The following is a 22,682-nucleotide window of genomic DNA, read 5'->3' as shown; positions in this document are numbered from 1 at the left end:
AGCCTCTGGTTGAAGGAATTTCTTCTCCCTTCAGTCCTGAACAGCTTACTCTTTGTTCTGAGACTGGGCGCCTGGACCTAGACTCTTCATTTAAAGAACCATCCTCTATGCATCCAGCCTGTTGAGAACTAAGACAATTTTGTCAATTCTGTTTGGACCTCCTCTCATTCTTCTGAAGTTTAGAGAATATTGTTTAGTCTACTAAATCCCTCCGCATCTATCCCTGTACTCTTTCTATGCCCAGTAGATTCTTTTCTCAGATTAGGATCTCAAAGTCTTACAGAATGTTCCAGGATGTTCTATACAGTTATTTCACATAATGAAGATTGGCATACCATTTGCCTCCTAATTTGTTCATTGTCCTCACATGTTAGGTTTCAGTGACTTTAATTTATAAGCATACCGTCCCTGTAGCATGATCGCTGACTAGATTCTCACGTTCCAAAAAAAATCATAATTCTGTGAAAGCCTCATCATACCATCTCCTGTACTTAGAATCCCACCTCATTTTTAATCATCAGAAAACTTAGAAGAAGACAATACATCACCATTTTCTCAGAGGATAGGCAAATAATGCCGGCATTGGCAGGGATAAGCAGCTGAACTAGCTCAACTCAATGGGGCACCCCTTAGTTACAACCTGCCAATTTGAAGATGGCCCCATTATCCTTGCCTTGAGTCTTCTGTATGATACCTATTCTCTTTTCTTGGTAAGATGTTACGTGAACCTGCCTTGTGCAGTGATCTTTCATTGTGACATCTCATGCACTATGTTCTCTGGCTTCCCTTTTTCTCCCCTGCTAGTTGCATCCTCCAAGTAAATCTATAGTAATTAGCAATATTTTGGTTGCATAAAACCATATTGACTCTGTCTAGTGATGTAATCATTTTCTAATTCCTGCTATTGCTTCCTTAATAATAGTTTTCAGCAATTACCTGACACCCAGTGCTTAGCTCAAAGAAACACATCGAGATTGATAAGGGAATTCACCTGGTCGAAGAATTTTAATTTGAGCCCTTTAATTTAAATAGGACATCAGTATTACTTTTGGACTAAGCTCACCATTACAAGCAAAAAGAACTCAAAGGTAAAGTGAGAGAGATTTTGACAGAGATGGCCGTGTCTAAAATGTCAATCATTCCTCTGCCTCTATAGATACTGCCTGACCTACTGAGTTCCTCAAGCAGGTTTTTTTTGTTGTGAAGTCAAAGGCAAACCTACAAATGCATCTTGCAAACCTAGAGAATTGTAATTAAGGCTGACGGCCCCAACCCCCAACTCCTCGTATAGGTATCAGAATCAGAATCGGAATGAGATTTATTATCAACGGCACGTGACGTGAAATTCGTTAACTTAGCAGCAGCAGTTCAATGCAATACATAATGCATAAGCAGGGAAAAAAACAATAATAAATAGAACAAAAATAATAATAATAATAATAAATAAACAAGTAAATCAATTACGTATATTGAATAGATTTTAAAAACATGCAGAAACAGAAATACTGTATCTTAAAAAAAAAGTGAGGTAGTGTCCAAAGATTCAATGTCCATTTAGGAATGGGATGGCAGAGGGGAAGAAGCTGTTCCTGAATCGCTGAGTGTGTGCCTTCAGGCTTCTGTACCTCCTACCTGCTGGTAACAGTGAGAAAAGGGCATGCCCTGGGTGCTGAAGGTCCTTAATAATGGACGTTGCCTTTCTGAGGCACCGCTCCCTAAAGATGTCCTGGGTACTCTGTAGGCTAGTACCCAAGATGGAGCTGACTAGATTTATATCCTTCTGCAGCTTTTTTCAGTCCTGTGCAGTAGCCCCTCCATACCAGACAGTGATGCAGCCTGTCAGAATGCTCTCCATGGTACACTATAGAAGATTTTGAGTGTATTTGTTGACATACCAAGTCTCTTCGAACTCCTAATAAAGTATAGCCTCTGTCTTGCCTTTTTTATAACTGCATCAATATGTTGGGACCAGGTTATATCCTCAGAGACCTTGACACCCAGGAACTTGAAACTGCTCATTCTCTCCACTTCTGATCCCCCTATGAGGATTGGTATGTGTTCCTTCATCTTACCCTTCTGGAAGTCCACAATCAGCTCTTTCATCTTACTGACATTAAATGCCAGGTTGTTGCTGCGGCACCACTCCAGTAGTTGGCATATCTCACTCCTGTACTCCCTCTCGTCACAGCCTGAGATTCTACCAACAATTCAACCATAATAGTACCTACTGTCCGTTCATATACCAGGAAGCATTAGCGGAAAGGAAAACACAGCTGACGTTATTGAATAATGATATTTCAGCAGCACTCAGAATTATGGTAGTGGTGGTTGTCCATCGTGTCTGAGGATGACAATAAAAACTGTGCAGTAGAGTTTTTAAAGTGGAAAAGCTATTGCACTGGGCAGTTCCACTCACTTGACCTCAGAAGTCCAGGTCCAGTGGTATGAATAAGCGTCAAAAGGTTGAGGTCTTCCTTGGTTGCAGTGGATGACCATGACATCTTCTAGGACTTCTCATGTTCTTCACTCTCCATGATACCATCTTCCTCCCCATTGGATCTCACTGTACATCTCATCTGCCCAGTCCACCAGAGCTGACTTCATTTGCTGGGAAGGGCATGTCCCTATCTTATCAGTGTATGAGGCTTTCAGCTACCCTCACCTGGTTTAGTGCGCCTGTTGAAGTGGTGTACTGGGGTGTGGTCACTGATGCATGCAAACAGCTACTTGGAGCTGCAGCTGAGAGCTGAGTATCCGATGGGGACCAAAGAAGAGTGAACTACCCCGGCATAAACACAACAAGCTGAGTATCCGATGGGGACCAAAGAAGAGTGAACTACCCCGGCATAAACATAGCAAGATTCTACCCTTCCCTAGACACCCCATACACCACAGTAGAATTATAGTTTCAAGAAAATAGGTGTATTGAGTCAGTAAAACACTGTAAGACTAATTCTTGCTATGTGCAACATCACCCTGCAGATCTTAGGAAGGTTATTGAAGAACAAGGGAAGATGCAATACAGATTCTCTGGTATGCTGCAAATGTTAAGAAGAGGCGTGAAAGGTTACTCTATATTTAGAAGTACAAGGCAAGTTATGGGCCAGATCAGAGAAGTATTGAAAATAATGATACAGTCCAAGAAGTCTGATTTCAGTAGCTGAGTATACTGAATGAACAGCCCCAGCTACAGCATAATATTGAGTGTCAGCATACCTTGCAATAGTTAGAATGCAGAAAGAGACCACGTAACCCTTCAAGACTAGTGAATCAATCTATCAGTCCCATTATTTTGCTCTGTCATTTTTGTCCTGAAACTTATTTTCCCTGAGTGCTTATCCAAATCCATTTAAAACTATGATTGATTCTGTTTCCATCTTGCCTCAAGGCAATGAAATCCAGATCATAAATATGATCCATATTTTTAAAAAGTTCTCATATTTCTTGTGGTATACAGTCATAGAATAAGACAATAGAGAAACAAACTTTTCAGACCAATTTGTCTGTGCCCACCAAGATGCCATTCTAAGTACTCCCATTTATCTGCATTTGGACCATAAGCTTTTAAATCTTTTCTACCCGTGGACCTGTCCAATGATGTTGTTGTACCTTTCTCAGCCACGCACCAACCGGTGTAAAGAGGTTGCCTCTCAAGCCCCTTTTAAATCCTTCTCCGTTCACCTTAAGCCCGTGCCTTTTAGTTATTGCTTCCTTTTTATTATGCTATTGTGTTCCATGTGCGCATTGAAGGAAAATAGTTCATTTTTAATTCCCATGATCGGAATGTGCACCCCCAGCAAATATACTTACAATCCAGCACAGACAAAATAACATGAGCACCGTCCTCGAGTGGCCGGGTTGACATAAAGCGTGAGGTGCCTGTTTATATAAGACAGTATAATGTTACTCTCACTATTATAATAAAACAAGCAGTAATATAAATATGTGAAGCAACAGCAATAAAAGATGAAAAGTGACCAGTGTAGGATGAGAGTGTATCAGTGAGTTGGAGATTTGGGGAGGTGGGTTGGTGGATGTGATGTGTATTCAGACAGGGTGTACATGGGTGTGCTGGGTGGCAGCAGGGTGCTAAGATGTCTAAAAGCCTGGTGGAACAGGCTGTTACCCCTGGTTCTTATGCTGCAGTACCTTCCGCTTGATGACTTGAGGTCAAAGAGCTAGGGCCTTAAAATATTTCCCTATGTAAAAAGCACAACTGAATTAGAGAATAGACAATAGCCAATAGGTGCAGGAGTAGGCCATTCAGCCCTTCGAGCCAGCACCACCATTCACTGTGATCATGGCTGATCATCCGCAGTCAGTACCCTTTTCCTGCCTTCTCCCCATATCCCTTCACTCCACTATCTTTAAGAGCTCTATCAAACTCTTTCTTGAACGAATCCAGAGAATTGGCCTCCACTGCCTTCTGAGGCAGAACATTTCACAGAACCACAACCCTCTGTCTGCACTGGATTAGCAGACATTCAAAACTCTAATGGTTTAATTTTCAAAACTGGTTAATTGTAAGGAATATTTTGTACAGAAGTTTCTCAATAACATATGACATCACACCTTTGTCCAAAGCAGTAGACAGTGTGAAAATGAAATAAACTGAATCAAGCCCTTCACTTTTACATGCAGCCTCATCTCCTCAATTCAAAGTCACTTTGAAGAAATAAGGTTCCAAGGTAGGGTGAAGTTTCAGGATGGGCTGTTGGCCATTTAGGATTGCAATGAGGGCAAATCTTTATTTGGTGAAGCATTTGAACTCTCTGCCCCAAGAGGATTTGAATACTCAGATGTTGAATATGCTCAAAAAAATATCTAATGTGATGAAAAGACAGCAGTGCTTCTACTTCCTTAGGAGTTTGCAGAGATTTGGCATAACATTGGTAGATGTGTAGTGGAGAGTATATTGACTGGCAGCATCATGGCCTGGTATGGAAACACCAATGCCCTTGAATGGAAAATCCTACAAGAAGTAGTGGATACGGCCCAGTCCATTATGGGTAGAGCCCTCCCAACCACTGAGCACATCTACATGAAACACTGTCATGGAAAAGCAAAATCCGTCATCAGTGAACCACCCCCCACCCATCCAGGCTGTGCACTCTTCTCACTGCTGCCATCAGGAAGAAGGTACAAGAGCCTCCGGACTCACAACACCAGGCTCAGAAATAGTTACTACCGCTCAACCATCAGACTCTTGAACCAAAGGGGACAACTTCACTCAACTTCACTTCCTTCAACATTGAAATGTTCCCACAACCAATTGACTCACTTCAAGGGCTCTTCATCTCATGTTCTTGATATCCTGAAAGCAGACTACAGGGAGTTTGGAAGGAAGTTGAGAAGCAGGACCTCAAAGGTAGTAATCTTGGGATTACTGCCTGTGTCACATGACAGTGAGTATAGGAATAGAGTGAGGTGGAGGATAAATGTGTGGCTGAGGGATTGGAACAGGGGGCAGGGATTCAGATTTCTGGATCAGTGGGACCTCTTCTGGGGCAGGTGTGACCTGTACAAAATGGATGGGTTGCACTTGAATACGAGGGGGACCAATATTCTGGCGGGGAGGTTTACTAAGGCTATTGGGGAGAGTTTAAACTAGAATTGCTGGGGGGTGGGAACTGAACTGAAATGACAGAGGTTGGCTCACAAATAGAGAAAGCTTGGAGACAGTACGAAAGGGAGGATAGGCAGGTGATAGAGAAGATATGCGCTCAGACCGATGATTTGAGATGTGTCTATTTTAATGCGAAGAATGTTATGAATAAAGCATATGAGGTTAGAGTGTAGATCAGCACTTGGAGCTATGATGTCGTGGCCATTACAGAGACTTGGATGATGCAGGGGCAGGAATGGCTACTTCAAGTGCCGGGCTTTAGATGTTTCAGAAAGGATAGGGAGGGAGGCAAAAGAGGTGGGGGCATGGCACTGTTGATCAAAGATAGTGTCATGGCTGCAGAAAGGGAGGAAGTCATGGAGGGGTTGTCTACGGAGTCTCTGTAGGTAGAATTTAGGAATAGGAAAGGGTCAATAACTTTGCTGGGTGTTTTTTATATGGTTGGTTGTTCATCCATCGTTGACGTCGATGAGGATCTCGACACCATTATGATGGTGTCGAGACTAGCGCGTGATTTGGATTTAAGTGCGGGAGAGTTGCGCAGCGTCAGCCTCACTCTCTCTTCCCAATTCCCATCTGGATCCAGTGGCAAGACAGAGTCTAGACGGCTGGAGATGGGACTAGGCGCAGTGGATGACCAGGACATCTTCTGTGTCATGTCCTGCTCTACACATTCCATGACGCTTGCAGAGACCGCCTTCTTGACCGTTGGACCTTCCATAGGTCTCGTCCGCTCAATCCGCCGGAGTCTGTCTTCACATGCTGGGATAGACAACTCCCTATCACACCGAGGGCTTGAGACCCGTCGGCTACCCTCACCTGGTTTAGCCGGCTTGTCGAAGCCGTTGCCCGGGGTGTGGCCGCTGTCGCATACAAACAGCTACGGGGAGTCACAGGTGAGAGCTGAGTGCCAGGTGGGGACCAAAGGTGGACTAACCGCCCTGAAAAGGACGCGACATGTTCCCCCACCAGAGGTGCTACCCCTCCCTGACACCCCATACACCCCAATTTTTTATATACCACCCAATTGTAACAGGGACATAGAAGAACAGATATGGGAGACAGATTCTGGAAAGGAGTAAGAATAACAGGAATGTTGTGGTGGGAGATTTTAATTTCACAAATATTGATTGGCATTTCCCTAGAGTGAGGGGTTTAGATGGGGTAGAGTTTGTTAAGTATGTTCAGAAAGGTTTCTTGACACAATATGCAGATAAGCCTACAAGAGGAGAGGGAGTACTTGATCTGGTATTGGGAAATGAACCTGGTCAGGTATCAGGCCTCTCAGTGCGAGAGCATTTTGGAGATAGTGATCACATTTCTTTCTCCTTTACCATAGCATTGGAGAGAGATAGGAACAGACAAGTTAGGGAAACGTTTAATTGGAGTAAGGGGAACTATGAGGCCATCAGGCAGGAACTTGGAAGCATAAATTGGAAACATGTTCTCAGGGAAACATTCAGAAGAAATGTGGCAAATGTTCAGGGGATATTTGTGTGGGATTCTGAGTAGGTACGCTCCAATGAGACATGGAAGGGATGGTAGGGTACAGGAACCGTGCTGTACAAAGGCTGTTGTAAATCTAGTCAAGAAGAAAAGAAGAGCTTACGAAAGGTTCAAAAAACTAGGTAATGATAGGAATCTGGAATATTATAAGGCTAGCAGGAAGGAGCTTAAGAATGAAATTAGGAGAGCCAGAAGGGACCATGAGAAGGCCTTGGAGGACAGGATTAAGGAAAACCCCTTTTTACAAGTATGCGAAGAGCAAGGGATAAGACATGAGAGAATAGGACCAATCAAGTGTGACAGTGGAAAAGTGTGTATGGAAACAGAGGAAATAGCAGAGGTACTTAATGAACACTTTGCTTCAGTATTCACTACGGAAAAGGATCTTGGCGATTGTAGGGATGATTTGCAGTGGACTGAAAAGCTTGAACATGTAGATATTAAGATAAAGGATGTGCTGGAGCTTTTGGAAAGCATCAAGTTGGATAAGTCACCGGGATCGGACGGGATGTACCCCAGGCTACTGTGGGAAGTGAGGGAAGAGATTGCTAAGCCTCTGGCAATGATCTTTGAATCATCAATGGGGACGGGAGAGGATCCGGAGGATGGGAGGGTGGTGGATGTTGTTCCCTTATTCAAGAAAGGGAGTAGGGATAGCCCAGGAAATTATAGACCAGTGAGTCTTACTTCTGTGGTTGAAAAGTTGTTGGAGAAGATCCTGAGAGGCAGGATTTATGAACATTTGGAGAGGCATAATATGATTAGGAGTAATCAGCATGGCTTTGTCAAAGGCAGGTCGTGCCTTACGAGCCTGATTGAATTTTTTGAGGATGTGACTAAACACATTGATGAAGGTAGAGCCGTAGATCTAGTGTATATGGATTTTAGCAAGGCATTTGATAAGGTAGTGCATGCAAGGCTTATTGAGAAAGTAAGTGAGGCATGGGATCCAAGGGGACCTTGCTTTGTGGATCCAGAACTGGCTTGCCCACAGAAGGCAAAGAGTTGTAGATAGGTCATATTCTGCATGGAGACTGGTGACCAGTGGTGTGCCTCAGGGATCTGTTCTGGGACCCCTACTCTTTGTGATTTTTATAAATGACCTGGATGAGGAAGTGGAGGGATGGGTTAGTAAATTTGCTGATGACACAAAGGTTGGGGGTGTTGTGGATAGTGTGGAGGGCTGTCAGAGGTTACAACAGGACATTGATAGGGTGCAAAACTGGGCCGAGAAGTGGCAAATGGAGTTCAACCCACAAAAGTGTGAGGTGGTTCATTTTGGTAGGTCAAATACGATGGCAGAATATAGCATTAATGGTAAGACACTTGGCAGTGTGGAGGATCAGAGGGATCTTGGGGTCTGAATCCATTGGACACTCAAAGCTGCTATGCAGGTTGACTCTATGGTTAGGAGGGCATACGGTGCATTGGCCTTCATCAATCGTGGGATTGAGTTTAAGAGCCCAGAGGTAATGTTGCAGCTATATAGGACCCTGGTCAGACCCCACTTGGAGTACTGTGCTCAATTCCGGTCGCCTCACTACAGGAAGGATGTGGAAACCATAGGAAGGGTGCAGAGGAGATTTACAAGGATATTGCCTGGATTAGGGAGCATGACTTATGAGAATAGGTTGAGCGAATTCGGTCTTTTCTCCTTGGAGCAACGGAGGATGAGAGGTGACCTGATAGAGGTGTATAAGATGATGAGAGGCATTGATCGTGTGGATAGTCAGAAGCTTTTCTCCGGGGCTGAAATGGCTAGCACAAGTGGGCATAGTTTTAAGATGCTTGGAAGTAGGTATAGAGGAGATATTCGGGGTAAGTTTTTTATGCAGAGTGTGGTGAGTGTGTGGAATGGGCTGCCAGCGGTGGTGGAGGAGGCGGAAACAATAGGGTTTTTAAAAGACTCCTGGATGACTACACGGAGCTTAGAAAAATAAAAGGCTATGGGTAAAGCCTTGGTAGTTCTCAGGTAGGGACATGTTCGGCACAGCTTTGTGGGCCGAAGGGCCTGCATTGTGCTGTAGGTTTTCTATGTTTCTATGTTCTATGTTTCTACTTATTGCTTATTTATTTATTATTATTATTTTGTCTTTTTGTATTTGCACAGTTTGGTGCCTTCTGCACCCTGGTTAAATGCCCCCACTGGGCGGCCTTTCATTGATTTGGTATTGATTATTATTCTATAAGTATATTGAGTATGCCCACAAGGAAATGAATCTCAGGATCACACACAAAATGCTGGACTCAGCAGACCAGGCAGCAAGAGTACAGTCGATGTTTCGGGCCAAAACCCTTCAGTCCTGCTGATAAAGGGTGACCCCTTCTCTTCCACCTTCACTCTTTCCATGAGCAACTTTTACCTTCCTTCCTGCCCTCTCGTGTTCTCCCTCTTCACATCTTCTACTGAGAAGAATTTTGTTTTCCATTCTATTTACTTTCTTACTCTGTCAAAGAGAAAAGACAGGGAGGTTTCATCCTTTTATCTTTTTATTGATTGATTGATTGATTGATTGATTGATTGATTGATTGATTGACATACAGTGTGGAATAGGTCCTTCTGACCCTTCAAGCTACACTGCCCAGCAACCCCTGATTTAACCCTTGCCTAATCATGCGACAATTTACAATGACCAATTAACCTACCAACTGGTACATTTTTGGACTGTGGGAGGAAACCGGATCACCCAGAGGAAACCCACGCAGTCACAGGCAGAATGTACAAACTCCTTGCAAGTCACAGCAGGAATTGAACCTGGGTCGCTGGTCCTGTTAACCATTGTGCTAACCTCTACACTACTGTGCTACCTACCATTTTTCAAATGGCTGTATAGGGTCCAGGAAGTAGAAAGGCCTGTCCCATGATAACTGTGTGGAATTTTTCTCTTTGGATGAAAGGACACAGCAAATAATTGCTCAATTTGTCCTTCATTTTTAAAGTGGCAGAGGAGTGGAGTGAGAGGGAAGAAAGCAGACTTGGGATAGTTGGTGGGGGAGGCATTGGACATGAAAGACCATCTTTTGTCCAAAGGGAGAACTGAGGACTTGAGCTGGGTTGGGTGGCAGATACAGGAGCTTGCAAAAGAAGAGATCATAGAGATGTATACAAAATGAGGAGGAGTATATGATTCTGAGATTGCTACTTTATACAGACTTCCACTTGGCCAGTTATTAGATTTATCTTTGCACTCCGATTAAATTTGCAGCTGCCACCATTTCCCAAGGATTAACAGAAAGATCTGAAATGTTAATTCTGTATCTTACTGCATGACCTGAAGAACATCTCCAGCATTTTCTGGTTATGATCCCAGCCAATGATTGTGGTCAATTTGTCATAATCAATCACAAGCGTCTTTAACTCACCCTATCTACTTTGTCATGTGACCTCACAACAGCCTCAATAACTTCATTCTTTTTGATAGCTGTGACTCTTTGTTGTGGTTCTTAGTCTCAAAAGAAAATCCAATGCAAAATGCACAGACTGATGTGCATGAGTACCTCAAATAAAATGTGTGTAGTTTATTATGTGGTCTTTCTAGTTTGCTTCTGGAACGTCTTTGCTGTTGTTAGTCACTTGACATACTTCATAAAGGGGCAATAGCTTCAAAACTGTTTTTCATTTATTTTCCATATTCTTAATCCTTTTTAAAAAAATTAACCTGCAAATCTTCTAAAAAGTTTCTCTCTCTCACCTTAAAGCGATGCCCTCCAATATTTGACATTTTTACCTTTTTTTATTTTTATATAACAGTGCTTCACAGACATTAGACAAAAGATATAGTAACACACACAAAATGCTGGAGGAACTCAGCAAACCAGGCAGTATCTATAGAAAAGCATGAACAGTCAATATTTCAGGCCAAGACACTTCATCAGGGCAGGGAAAAAAGACATTAGAAACTAGAGTAAGAAGGTGTGGGGAGAAGAGGCAGAGTACAAGGTAGTAGGTGATAGGTGAAGCCAGAGGAGGGGGAGCGGTGAAGTAAAGAGCCGGGAAGTCGATTGGTGAAGTAGATTAAGGGCTAGAGAAAGGTGAATCTGATAGGAGAGGATGGAAGACCGTGGGAGAAAGGGAGGGGGAAGGAGCACCAGAGGGAGGTGATGGGCAGGTAAGGAGATTAAGTGAGAGAGGGAAATGGGAATGGGGGAATGGTGGGGGGTGCAATTACTGGGTTCGAGAAATCTGCAGATTTTCTCTTGTTTGTTAATAAATAAAAGATGATCGGATTTACTTGTGTTGTCATGAATAAACAAATACTTTTGTTGTTGTTCATAATGTATCATGGGCACATTATGAACTAATATCTGCTTGGTAGGAATGCACATAGCAATCCTAACAATATATTGAATTGTTAAACTAGATTATAAACTCAATTCCACTTTAGTCTACTCTGAGGCATTAGTCAAAGTCGCAGTAAGTTTATTATCAAACTACATATATGTTACCATTTACTCTCTTGAGATTCATTTCCTCGCAGGCATTTACAGGAAATAAAGAAATACAATAGAACTTATGAAATACGCTATACGGAAAGACAAACGGAACTATACATATGACAAACAAGCATTGTGCAAAAGAAGACAATTTATGCAAATAGAAAAAAAGAACATTGAGAACATGTTCTCACTAATGGGGGTGGCTCTGTGGGTTGTGGAATCAGTGCAGATTGGTGGGTGGAATTGTCCATGTTGGTTTAGGAACCTGATGATTGTAGAGCGGTGGTCCCCAACCTCCGAGCCGCAAAGAATGCAGCAGTGCAGCGGTAGCCAGAACGCACCCAGCACATCTTTAAGAAAGAAGTCGAAATAAACAAGCTAATTAATTAGGTGCTGCCCAGCACATAAATGTCGGCCCAGATCAGAGGCGGCGTAAGAGTGATAGACAGAAATGAGAAGTGCATGTCACTGTCTGATAACCACACAGAGTATTTTGAGCAGTTTTGGGCCCTTTTTGTAAGAAAGCAAGTGCTGCCATTGGAGAGGGTCTAGAGGAGGTTCACAAGAATGACCCCAAAAATGTAAGGATTAATGTATGAGGAGCATTTCCTGGTTCTGGGCCTGTATTTGCTGGAGTTTAGAAGAATGGGAGAGGGATTTTATTTAAGCCTACTGAACACTGCAAGGCCTAGATAGAGTGGATATGGAGAGATGTTTCTTACCATGGGAGGTCTAGGACCAGAAACACAGCCTCAGAATACAAGGATGACCATTTAGAACAGATGTGAAAAGAAATTTCTTTAGCCAGAGGGTGGTGAATCTGTGGAATTCATTACCAAGGACAGCTGTGGAAGCCAAGTCATTGGGTATATTTGAAGCAGAGGTTGATAGCTTCTTAGTTAGTCAGGTCATCAAAGGTTATGGGAAAAATGTAGGAGAATGGGGTTGAGAGGGATGATAAATCAGTCATTAAGGAATGGTGAAGCAGTCACAACGAGCCAAGTGGCCTAATTCTGCTCCTATCTCTTATGGACTGTGTATTCCATAGATAGTGGGGATGATAGTGTCCACCAACTGTTCCCAGAGATAGAGAGGACAATGTGTTCAGTGCCCACTCCCAGATGAGGAGAGCATGGAGTGTCTGAAGCCTAGACCCAAGAGGGGGAGGAGGACACATGGAAATTACCTTCATTGACCATTTGCTCTGACACTTTGTCCCTCAATGCCACCTAGCTGAAGAGTTACACTGTGACTTCCCATGCGCTTGTGTCCCCTACAGCTTCTCTCTGCCTCCAAGGGGAATTCGCTATGCATTCTCTCTCCCCATTACTGAGAATTACCCTACTGTCTGCAAACCCCCACTCCTCCTCTCTCCAGCTCTGAGATGCTCCTCACTCTCCGGGTTCACCCTCGAATTGTCTGCCCCAAACTTCACCTCACTGCTGGTTGCCAGGGCATTGCAGCTGAGTGCTGTCACTGAGGGGGTGGAGGGGTGGAACCTACGGGCAGTGGTGGGAGTGGAGGCGGGGCATGTGAGGAGGAGGGAGAAGTCCCAACACCTCTTCCTCCCCTTAAAACATTGTCTGCACCTGCCCTTTACACTGCAACTGCGTCCCCCCACCCGCTTTCTATGATGTCCGCACCATTCAGCACCGAATAATGCATGTCATTCAGTTTTCTCCCTCCTCCCATGTGGCAGAAGATACAAAATCCTGAAAGCACATACTATTAGGCCCAAGGATAGCTTCTATCCTGAAGTTATAAGACAATTGAACGGTCCCCAGTATGATAAGATGGACGACATCACAATCTCTTTCCTCACAACCCTTGCACCTTATTGCAAGCGTGCATTGCAATTTCTCTGTAACTATAACACTATTCTGCACTCTGTTATTGTTTTCCCTTGTACTACTTCAATGCACTGTTCCAAAGAAATTCTCCGTATGTATGACATGCAATATAATTATTTTCACTGGACCTCAATACCTGTATAAATAATAAACATGGAGAGGTAGTAAATTGGATTAGACATTGGCTCAATGGAAGAAGCCAAAGAGTGGTAGTAGAGAATTGCTTCTCTGAGTGGAGGCCTGTGACTAGTGGTGTGCCACAGGGATCAGTGCTGGGTCCATTGTTATTTGTCATCTATATCAATGATCTGGATGATAATGTGGTAAATTGGATCAGCAAATTTGCTGATGATACAAAGACTGGAGGTGTAGTAGACAGTGAGGAAGGTTTTCAGAGCCTGCAGAGGGACTTGGGCCAGCTGGAAAAATGGGCTGAAAAATGGCAGATGGAGTTTAATACAGACAAGTGTGAGGTATTGCACGTTGGAAGGACAAACCAAAGTAGAACATACAGGGTTAATGGTAAGGCACTGAGGAGTGCAGTGGAACAGAGGGATCTGGGAATACAGATACAAAATTCCTTAAAAGTGGTGTCACAGGTAGATAGGGTCGTAAAAAGAGCTTTTGGTACATTGGCCTTTATTAATCAAAGTACTGAGTATAAGAGCTGGAATGTTATGATGAGGTTGTATAAGGCATTGGTGAGGCCGAATCTGGAGTATTGTGTTCAGTTTTGGTCACCAAATTACAGGAAGGATATAAATAAGGTTGAAAGAGGCAGAGAAGGTTTACAAGGATGTTGCCGGGACTTGAGAAACTCAGTTACAGAGAAAGGTTGAATAGGTTAGGACTTTATTCCCTGGAGCGTAGAAGAATGAGGGGAGATTTGATAGAGGTATATAAAATTATGATGCGTATAGATAGAGTGAATGCAAGCAGGCTTTTTCCACTGAGGCAAGGGGAGAAAAAAACCAGAGGACATGAGTTAAGTGTGAGGGGGGAAAAGTTTAAAGGGAACATTAGGAGGGGCTTCTTCACACAGAGAGCGGTGGGAGTGTGGAATGAGCTGCCAGACGAGGTGGTAAATGCGGGTTCTTTTTTAACATTTAAGAATAAATTGGACAGATACATGGATGGGAAGTGTATGGAGGGATATGGTCCGTGTGCGGGTCAGTGGGACTAGGCAGAAAATGGTTCGGCACAGCCAGGAAGGGCAAAAAGGCCTGTTTCTGTGCTGTAGTTTCTATGGTTCTATGGTTCTACATCTTTAATCTCTCAATGCCGCAGTCAGAGATTTCTGGCTGCTTCAAAAGGGTGCCAGTCATACCAGTGCCCAAGAAGAGCAGAGTGAGCTGCTTCAATGACTGTCGCCCAGTTGCACTCATATCTATTGCGATGAAGTGCTCTGAGAGGTTGGCCTTGGCCAGAATCAACACCTGCCTAGGCAAGAACCCAGTCCCAATGCAATTTGCCTATCGCCACAATAAGTCTAAAGCGGATGCAATGTCACTGGTTCTGCACTGAGATTTGGAGCACCTGGACAATAGCAATACCTACACCAGGCTGCTGTTTATTAATTAGAGCTCAGCGTTCAACACTACATACCCTTGGTACTAATCACAAGTTTCAAAACCTGGGCCTTTGTACCTCTATCTAAATGTTCCATGACGGTACTTCTTTTGTTATTGATTTGAGTTGTAAACACAAAGAGAAACACAGGTATAATTCTTTCTCGTCTCCCTGGAAGTGTGCCAACAGGAATACTGAGTGTGAACGTGGTTTAGTTGTAAAGAGCTGTATCATTTAACATTGAATACACACTGCATGATTGTTTCTCAGTGGATGACTGACATGTTGGTTCTCATTTGCTTACCAGGTGAATACAACAATTTTCTATTAAACCTGACCTCATGTTTGTGTGTATATGTGTGTGTGTGTGTAGCAAGGAGAAGTGGACTGCTGGCCTTTAACCTGCCCAACTCTCAGCTGTGAGTATACGACCATTCCAGATGGGGAGTGCTGCCCTCGCTGCGTGAGTGACCCCTGCTTAGCTGACAACATGGTCTATGATATCCGGCAGACATGTATAGACAACCAAGGAATAACGCAACTAAGTGGCTCGATATGGACCGTGGCTGGATCCCCCTGCACAACTTGCAAGTGCAAGGTATTGTACTGCGCGAATGTTTTGTGTTACTTTGTCATATCTCAGAATGATCTTGCTGCGGCTCAGTGTTCAACCCATCGCGATTTTCTGCAAGTGTGTAACTGTGTTCAGTACGGTGCTGAACTGTGACCTCCATTGAGGCCAGGCCTCAGTTTTAGTTGTTTTATAGTGTTTTAGGGCACTAAGGCAGTGGATCGGTTAGTGTGATGCTATTACAGCTCGGGCCGTTCCAGAGTTTGGAGTTCACTTCTGCCGCTGTTCTGTCAGGAGTCTCTGTACGTCCTCCCCATGGAATGTGTGAGTTTTCTCCGGGTGCTCTGGTTTCCTCCCACAGTCCACAGTAGGTTAATTGGTGATTGTAAATTGTCCCATGACTAGGTTATGGTTAATCTGGACTGGCAGGTGTTGCTGGGGTACTGATGGCTCAAAGGGCCAAAATGGCCTGCTCCACGCCATATCGCGAAATAAATAAAATCCATTTGTTAGGTTCCTGGGGATGGTTTTGTGGAGTGAGAGGGAGTTAGGGACCGCGTTACAGTTTAGAGACAAGGATGAGGGGGTGGTGAAGATCAGGGGCAGTAAATGAAAAGGCAGGGCAGACAAAGGTTTTCAGAGTTCAGACTGGAGTGCAGTTTCGTTGTGTTCTGCGTTGTTCAGCCAAGCATTGTGGGCATACTACATTGGCACCTGAATATGTGGCGACACCGCGGGCTGGTTGTTACCGCAAGTGACATGTTTATTTTGATGTACACATGAGAAATAAACTTGAATCTAGAATCTTGAATCTTGAAATAGGTGTTAGAAGGTTTCTCCAGATTGCTACGTGACAAAGTGAATCCCACTAGCCTACAAGCTATCCATCATACCCATCGATTTATTAAGTGCGTACACACATGTAGTTCAGGCTACATATATCTTGAAGGAATAATTGAAAATGTATGAGAATCATGTTTTAGAAATTATTTTGAAATTCAGCTTTTGTATTGCAAGGAAGCTATAAATCTGTTAGGTTAGCATAGTGAGTAGAATTACTGGCCCATGTTCCATCCTGATCCTTGCTGCTCTCTTTGCAGAGTTTGCATGGTCATCCTGTGACTGTGTGGGTTTCCCTAGCTGTTCCAGTTTCCTCCCTCACTCCAAAGATGTGCATTTCGGTAGGGTAGATGCCTGTTGTAAATTGACCCTCATGGGTGATAGAATCTGGGGGCTGTTGATGGGGATGTGATGTAAAAATGTTTTAGGGAAAGTTAACTGGGGAATGGGATTGTTCTATTGAGCTGCTAGAGATGTCAAGGGCAGAAATTGGCACCTTTTGGGTTGTAAGGAAATATGATAGTATGTAAAGATAAAACACAGGAGACTACAGCACAGTACAGGTCCTTTGGCCCATGATGCTCTGCCGACCTTTTCTAAGAACAACCTAACCCTTTCCTCCCACAGGGCCTCCATTTTTCTATCATCCTTGGGCCTATCTAAGAGTTTCTTAGCCTCTGCCACCCCTGCCCCACACACCCACTACTCTCTGTGTAAAAAACTTGCCTCTGACATCCCCTTATGACTTTCCTCCAATCACCTTAAAATTATGCCCCTGGGAAAAGGTCTTTGGCTATCCAGTCAATCTATGTCCCTTATCGTCTCTTGTGCACCTCTATAAAGTCATCCCTCATCCTCCTTTGCTCCAAAGAGAAAAGCCCCAGCTCAGTCATAGCTAATCCAGGCTGCATCCTGGTAAATCTCCTCTGTAAAGCTTCCACATTTTTTCATATAATGAGGTGGCCAGAATAACCAATGATGACCATCAAGATGAAGAGTACTTAGTTACTTTTTCTTTTGTCTTATTTAGAAAATTAGATAGAATAACGCTCTGGTTTCATAAAGTTTATGCTCACCACCGACAGTTCTCTGAAACGTTACTTGCTAGATAAATTGGTGTATGCAAATGGAGTTTATGTTGTAGCTGATTAGGGCTGTATTTTTTATAAACTGATGTGCTGATGATCTTGATCATTAGATAATAAACTTGAAAGGTAGTTATTGCAGTTCTCAATTAAAATGAGCACAACACTGCATATTATCTGCAAGCTAATGCTAATACGAAGTCATTAAAAATGTTCTGCAGCTCTGATTTGATTCAGATCTCTTTTTGATCTGGTCAGTGGGAACTTTGATTCACCCACTGGACCATCCAGGCCCAGTGACTGAGCAAACCTAGGCACTGCCACAATTATCTTCTATGTGCTTTCCATCATGTATCAATCAGACTATCATTAAATTCAGCTATCTATAGAAGGTTGACATGAGCAGAGCCTCTGTAATGATTATAAAGTCTGTGGGGGGCCAGCAATTTCTGATACTCTAAAACATTGATGTTAATCATCGTAAGTCCATTATGAATCAGATAGACATAGTTCCAGAATGTGTTATTTTATCCAAACCTATCATTTTTATCCATGAATAAAACAGCACTTTCCTTCCAACTGCCTTGCAATAAGGTGTCAGATTTGCAATTAAATTACTGTGAATGTTTGTGATCATCAAGGCACAGATTGTTAGCACTTAGAGATAGAAAACTGCCCCATTTCAGGCACTTACTTTCAAGTACTTCTTGCTCATTTGTGTTACAGGACCATCATAGAGTAAATTTACCCTTTTTTTCTCACAGCCTGGAAGATGCACCTAAGCTTTTAGCCTTGGTGAATCACTCCTCTACTGACTATTATTTTACATCACTTTCATTTCCTGCTGAACATAGCTGTCCAGCAGAAATGATTGTGAAAATACAGCCATCAGAGGAACAGGCTATGTTGGAATCAAATTCATTGTTCAGAGGGGGAATACATCTTCATCCTTATCGCCCATCTGTTATGTAGATGCTCGTCAGTAGAGAATCCTCATTAATTTCCTCACATATTGACCATTGCATGCAGCAGTGTGATTGTGAAAATACAGGCATTTATTTTTATTAATTTTATTTAGATACAGCTCGGTAATAGACCCTTCTGGCCCAGCGAGCCCATACTGTCCAATTACACCCATATGACCGATTAATTTATAAACCCAAATATCCTTAGAATGTAGGTGGAAATCCGGGCACCCGGAGGAGGTCACAGGGAAAACAAACTCCTTGCAGAGAGCAGTGGGATTTGAACACGAGTCACTGGCACTGAAATAGCGATACACTAACCATTATACTGTCATGCCACCCTGATGGAAGGCATCTGACTTATCACACCAACTGAAGTGGCCAATTGAAGTGCGAAGAAATTGTTTTAGCCAGAGGGTGGTGAATCTATGGAATTTGTTGCCACGAGCGGCAGTGGAGGCCAAGTCATTGGGTGTATGTAAGGCAGGGATTGATAGGTATCTGAGTAGCCAGGGCATCAAAGGTTATGGTGAGAAGGCGGGGGAGTGGGACTAATTGGAGAATGGATCCGCTCATGATAAAATGGCGGAGCAGACTCGATGGGCTGAATGGCCGACTTCTGCTCCTTTGTCTTAGGGACTTATGGTCTTATTATGTTTTCCCTCATGTTCACATTTTTGTACCTTGTTTTCCAAGTTACAGCATTGCAATACATATCTAGATACTCCAAAACATTAAAGTTAATCATCATAAACGTATTATGAATCCACAATGATGAGACTTCCTGTGTGAAATTAAAGAGACGACTGGTATCTCGGTTTGGCTGCTTGTTTATAAGGTTGTTTGCCAAGCCTGGAGGTTATGTATTTATTGAGATACAGTGCCGAGTAAGCCCTCCCAGCCCTTCAAGCAGCACCACCCAGCAAACCTCAATTTAGTGTAATCATTGAACAAATCACAGGTTAGGTCGCAACTGTTTTGTCACCAGTCAAGGTGACATCATCAGTGCACAATTGAATGTCGTTCTGCCGAGTCCTTGCATTTATATTGGTCCAACTCCTTGTTCAGGTTGGCTGTCACGCTGGCTGCTAGCCTCCACTGGGTCCTGGCCAACCAGATAGCTGAGTTCCCACTGCTGGCCTGTATCCCTGGTCCATTGGAATTGTGAGCATTGTTTCCTCGGGTGCCTGCAGCTCACCACTCAGAGTTCCTGTCTCCGCCACACTTCTAAGTCATCTCCTTGCCAATCTGGGGATTTTTTTGTTGTTCTTCCCCTTCATTTTACTTCCTGAAGCAATTGCTTTCCATCTGTGATTCCTGCAAGTTTATATGGATAGACCTGAGTGTGAGTGTTGCATAGCGAGTCAATGTTAGAATCTGAATGAGTGTTGAGTGTGCATCTGCAGGCTCTGGTACCTCCTCCATGATTGTAGTAATGAGAAGAGGCCATGTCCCAGATGGTGAAGGGCCTTTGATGGTGGATGATGCCTTCCTGAGGCAACACCTTTTGAAGATGTCCTTGATGATGGGGAAGGTTGTGCCAGTGATGGAGATTCAGGTTCAGATTCATTCCGAATGGTGAAAGACCTTGATAGGGTGGATGTGGAGAGGATGTTTCCAGTGGTAGAAGAGACTAAGACGAGAGGACACTCCCTCAGAATAGAGGCATATCCTTTTCGAATGGAGATGAGGAGATATTTCTTTATCTAGAGAGAGGTGAGTATCTGGAATTTGGTGCTACAGGCAGCTGTGGAGGGCATGTCTTTATGTATATTTAGGGCAGTGATTGACAGATTCTTGACTAGTCAGGGCATGAAGGGATATGGGAGGAAATGCAGGAAATTGGGGCTGAGAGGAAAAATGGATCAGCCAAGATGAAATGGCAGATCAAAATCGATGGGCTAAGTGGCCTAATTCTGCTTTTATATCTTAGGTCTTATTTATTTATCATGTGTACATCAAAACACACAATGAAATGTGTGGACTTGGACTCACAGACAATTGGCAATCACTTGGCCCTTAGGCAAGCTCGTCAATTTCATCGACTTTACTTCAAACTTCCACCCAGCCCTCAAGTTCACTTGGTCTATTTCGGACACACAACCTAAGGAATGGGACAGCACAGTAGCATAGTGGTTAGCACAACGCTTTACAGTACCAGCCACCCAGGTTCATTTCCTGCCGCTATCTGTAAGGGGTTTGTACGTTCTCCCTGTGGCCGTGTAGGTTTCCACTGCTTGCCCTGGTTTCCTCCCACAGTCCAAAGGTGTACCGGTTGGTAGGTTAATTAGTCACCAAAAATTGTGCTGTGATTAGGCTAGGGTTATATCTGTTGTTACTGAGTGGTGTGACTTGAAAGGCTGGAAGGGCCTGTTCTGCACTGTATCTCAGTAAGTAAGTAAATATGTGGGGGTGGGTTGGGGAGGCAGCCACAAGTGTTATTAGCTCATTCCAGCACCAAAATAGCATGCCTCACCAAACATGTTTGCAGAACACACAAGCAACAACTACAGCGAATCAAGATCCTATCTACCTCCCAACCACCCGCCCACAGACACACACGTATTTAATCCTCCGACCCTATGGCAGGTCATCTCAGGGCCTTCAGCCTCCAGTGGACTTGGACTCACAGACAATCGGCAATCACTTGGCCCTTAGGCAAGCTCGTCAATTTCATCGACTTTACTTCAAACTTCCACCCAGCCCTCAAATTCACTTGGTCTATCTCGGACTCTTCTCTCCCCTTTCTCAATCTCCATCTCTGGAGACAGACTGTCCACTGACATCTTCTACAAGCCCAGTGACTCTCATAACAACCCCGACTATACCTCTTCCCACCCCGCCACATGCAAAAATGCCATTCCCTATTCCCAGTTCCTCCGTCTCCGCTGCATCTGCTCCCAGGATGAGGCTTTCCGTTCCAGGGCATCTCAAATGTCCTCTTTCTTTAAGAATCGTGGTTTCCCTTCTGCCGTCAACAATGACGCCCTCACCCGCACCTCCATTTCCCGCACTTCGGCCCTCACCCCATCCTCCCACCACCACAACAAGGACAGAGTTCCCCTTGTCCTCACCTACCACCCCACCAGCCTCCGGATCCAGCACATTATCCTCCGCAATTTCTGCCACCTTCAACAGGACCCCACCACTAAGCACATCTTCCCCTCTCCACCCCTCTCTGCTTTCTGCAGGGATCGGTCCCTCCACGACTCCCTGATCCACACGTCCCTCCCCACGGATCTCCCACCCGGCACTTATCCCTGTAAGCGTAAGTGCTACACCTGTCCCTACACCTCCTCTCTTGCCACCATTCAGGGCCCCAAACAGTCCCAAACTGGTGAGGCAACACTTCACTTATGAGTCTGTTGGGGTCATCTATTGCATCCGGTGCTCGCGGTGCGGCCTCCTCTACATCGGTGAAACCTGACGCAGATTGGGGGACCGCTTCGTCAAGCACCGTCACAACAGACGGGATCTCCCGGTTGCCACCCATTTCAACTCTGTTTCCCATTCCTATTCGGATATGTCCATACATGGCCTCCTCTACTGCCATGATGAGGCTAAACTCAGGTTGGAGGAGCAACACCTCATATACCGTCTAGCTAGTCTCCAGCCCCTTGGTATGAACATAGAATTCTCCAACTTCCAGTAATTCCCTCCCCCTCCCTTCTCCTATCCCTATTTCACTCTGCCCCCTCCCAAACTGCCTATCACCTCCCTCATGGTTCCGCCTCCTTCTACTACCCATTGTGTTTTCCCCTATTCCTTCTTCACTTTTCCTGCCTATCCCCTCCCTGTACCCCCTCCCCCACCCCTTTATCTTTCCGCTTACTGGTTTTTCACCTGGAACCTACCAGCCTTCTCCTTCCCACCCTCCCCCCCACCTTCTTTATAGGGCCTCTGCCCCCTCCCTCTTCAGTCCTGACGAAGGGTTCTGGCCCGAAACGTTGACCGATCGTTTCCACGGATGCTGCCCGACCTGCTGAGTTCCTCCAGCGTGTTGTGAGTGTTGTTTTGACCCAGCATCTGGAGAGTATTTTGTGTTTCCATCATGGGCATAACCCTCCCCACTATCAAGGACATCTTCAAAGGGCAGTGCTTCAAGAAGGCAGCATCTGTCATTAAGGACCCTCACCATACAGGACGCGCTCTTTTCTCATGACTACCATCAGGGAGGAGGTAGGAGAGCCAGAAGTCACACACACAATGTTGTAGGAACAGGTTCTTCCCCTC

General features: G+C 44.3%; 1 protein-coding gene across 5 annotated transcripts in view; it reads left to right on the top strand.

Annotated features, from left to right (window-relative positions):
- The window catches only part of LOC140205268 (protein kinase C-binding protein NELL1-like), a 1,028,119-nt gene that overhangs the window by 992,141 nt on the left and 13,296 nt on the right, over positions 1–22,682 (top strand). For all 5 annotated transcript variants that reach the window (XM_072272741.1, XM_072272739.1, XM_072272737.1 and 2 more), the window contains one exon: positions 15,362–15,586. In XM_072272741.1, the coding sequence (XP_072128842.1) occupies positions 15,362–15,586 (225 nt within the window). The remainder of the gene's footprint in view (positions 1–15,361; positions 15,587–22,682) is intronic.

This window comes from Mobula birostris, chromosome 11, assembly GCF_030028105.1.
Source record: "Mobula birostris isolate sMobBir1 chromosome 11, sMobBir1.hap1, whole genome shotgun sequence".
In the NCBI taxonomy this organism is placed as follows: domain Eukaryota; kingdom Metazoa; phylum Chordata; class Chondrichthyes; order Myliobatiformes; family Myliobatidae; genus Mobula; species Mobula birostris.
The sequence above is the reverse complement of the archived record's forward strand: the minus strand, read 5'-3'. Positions and strand labels throughout refer to the sequence as shown.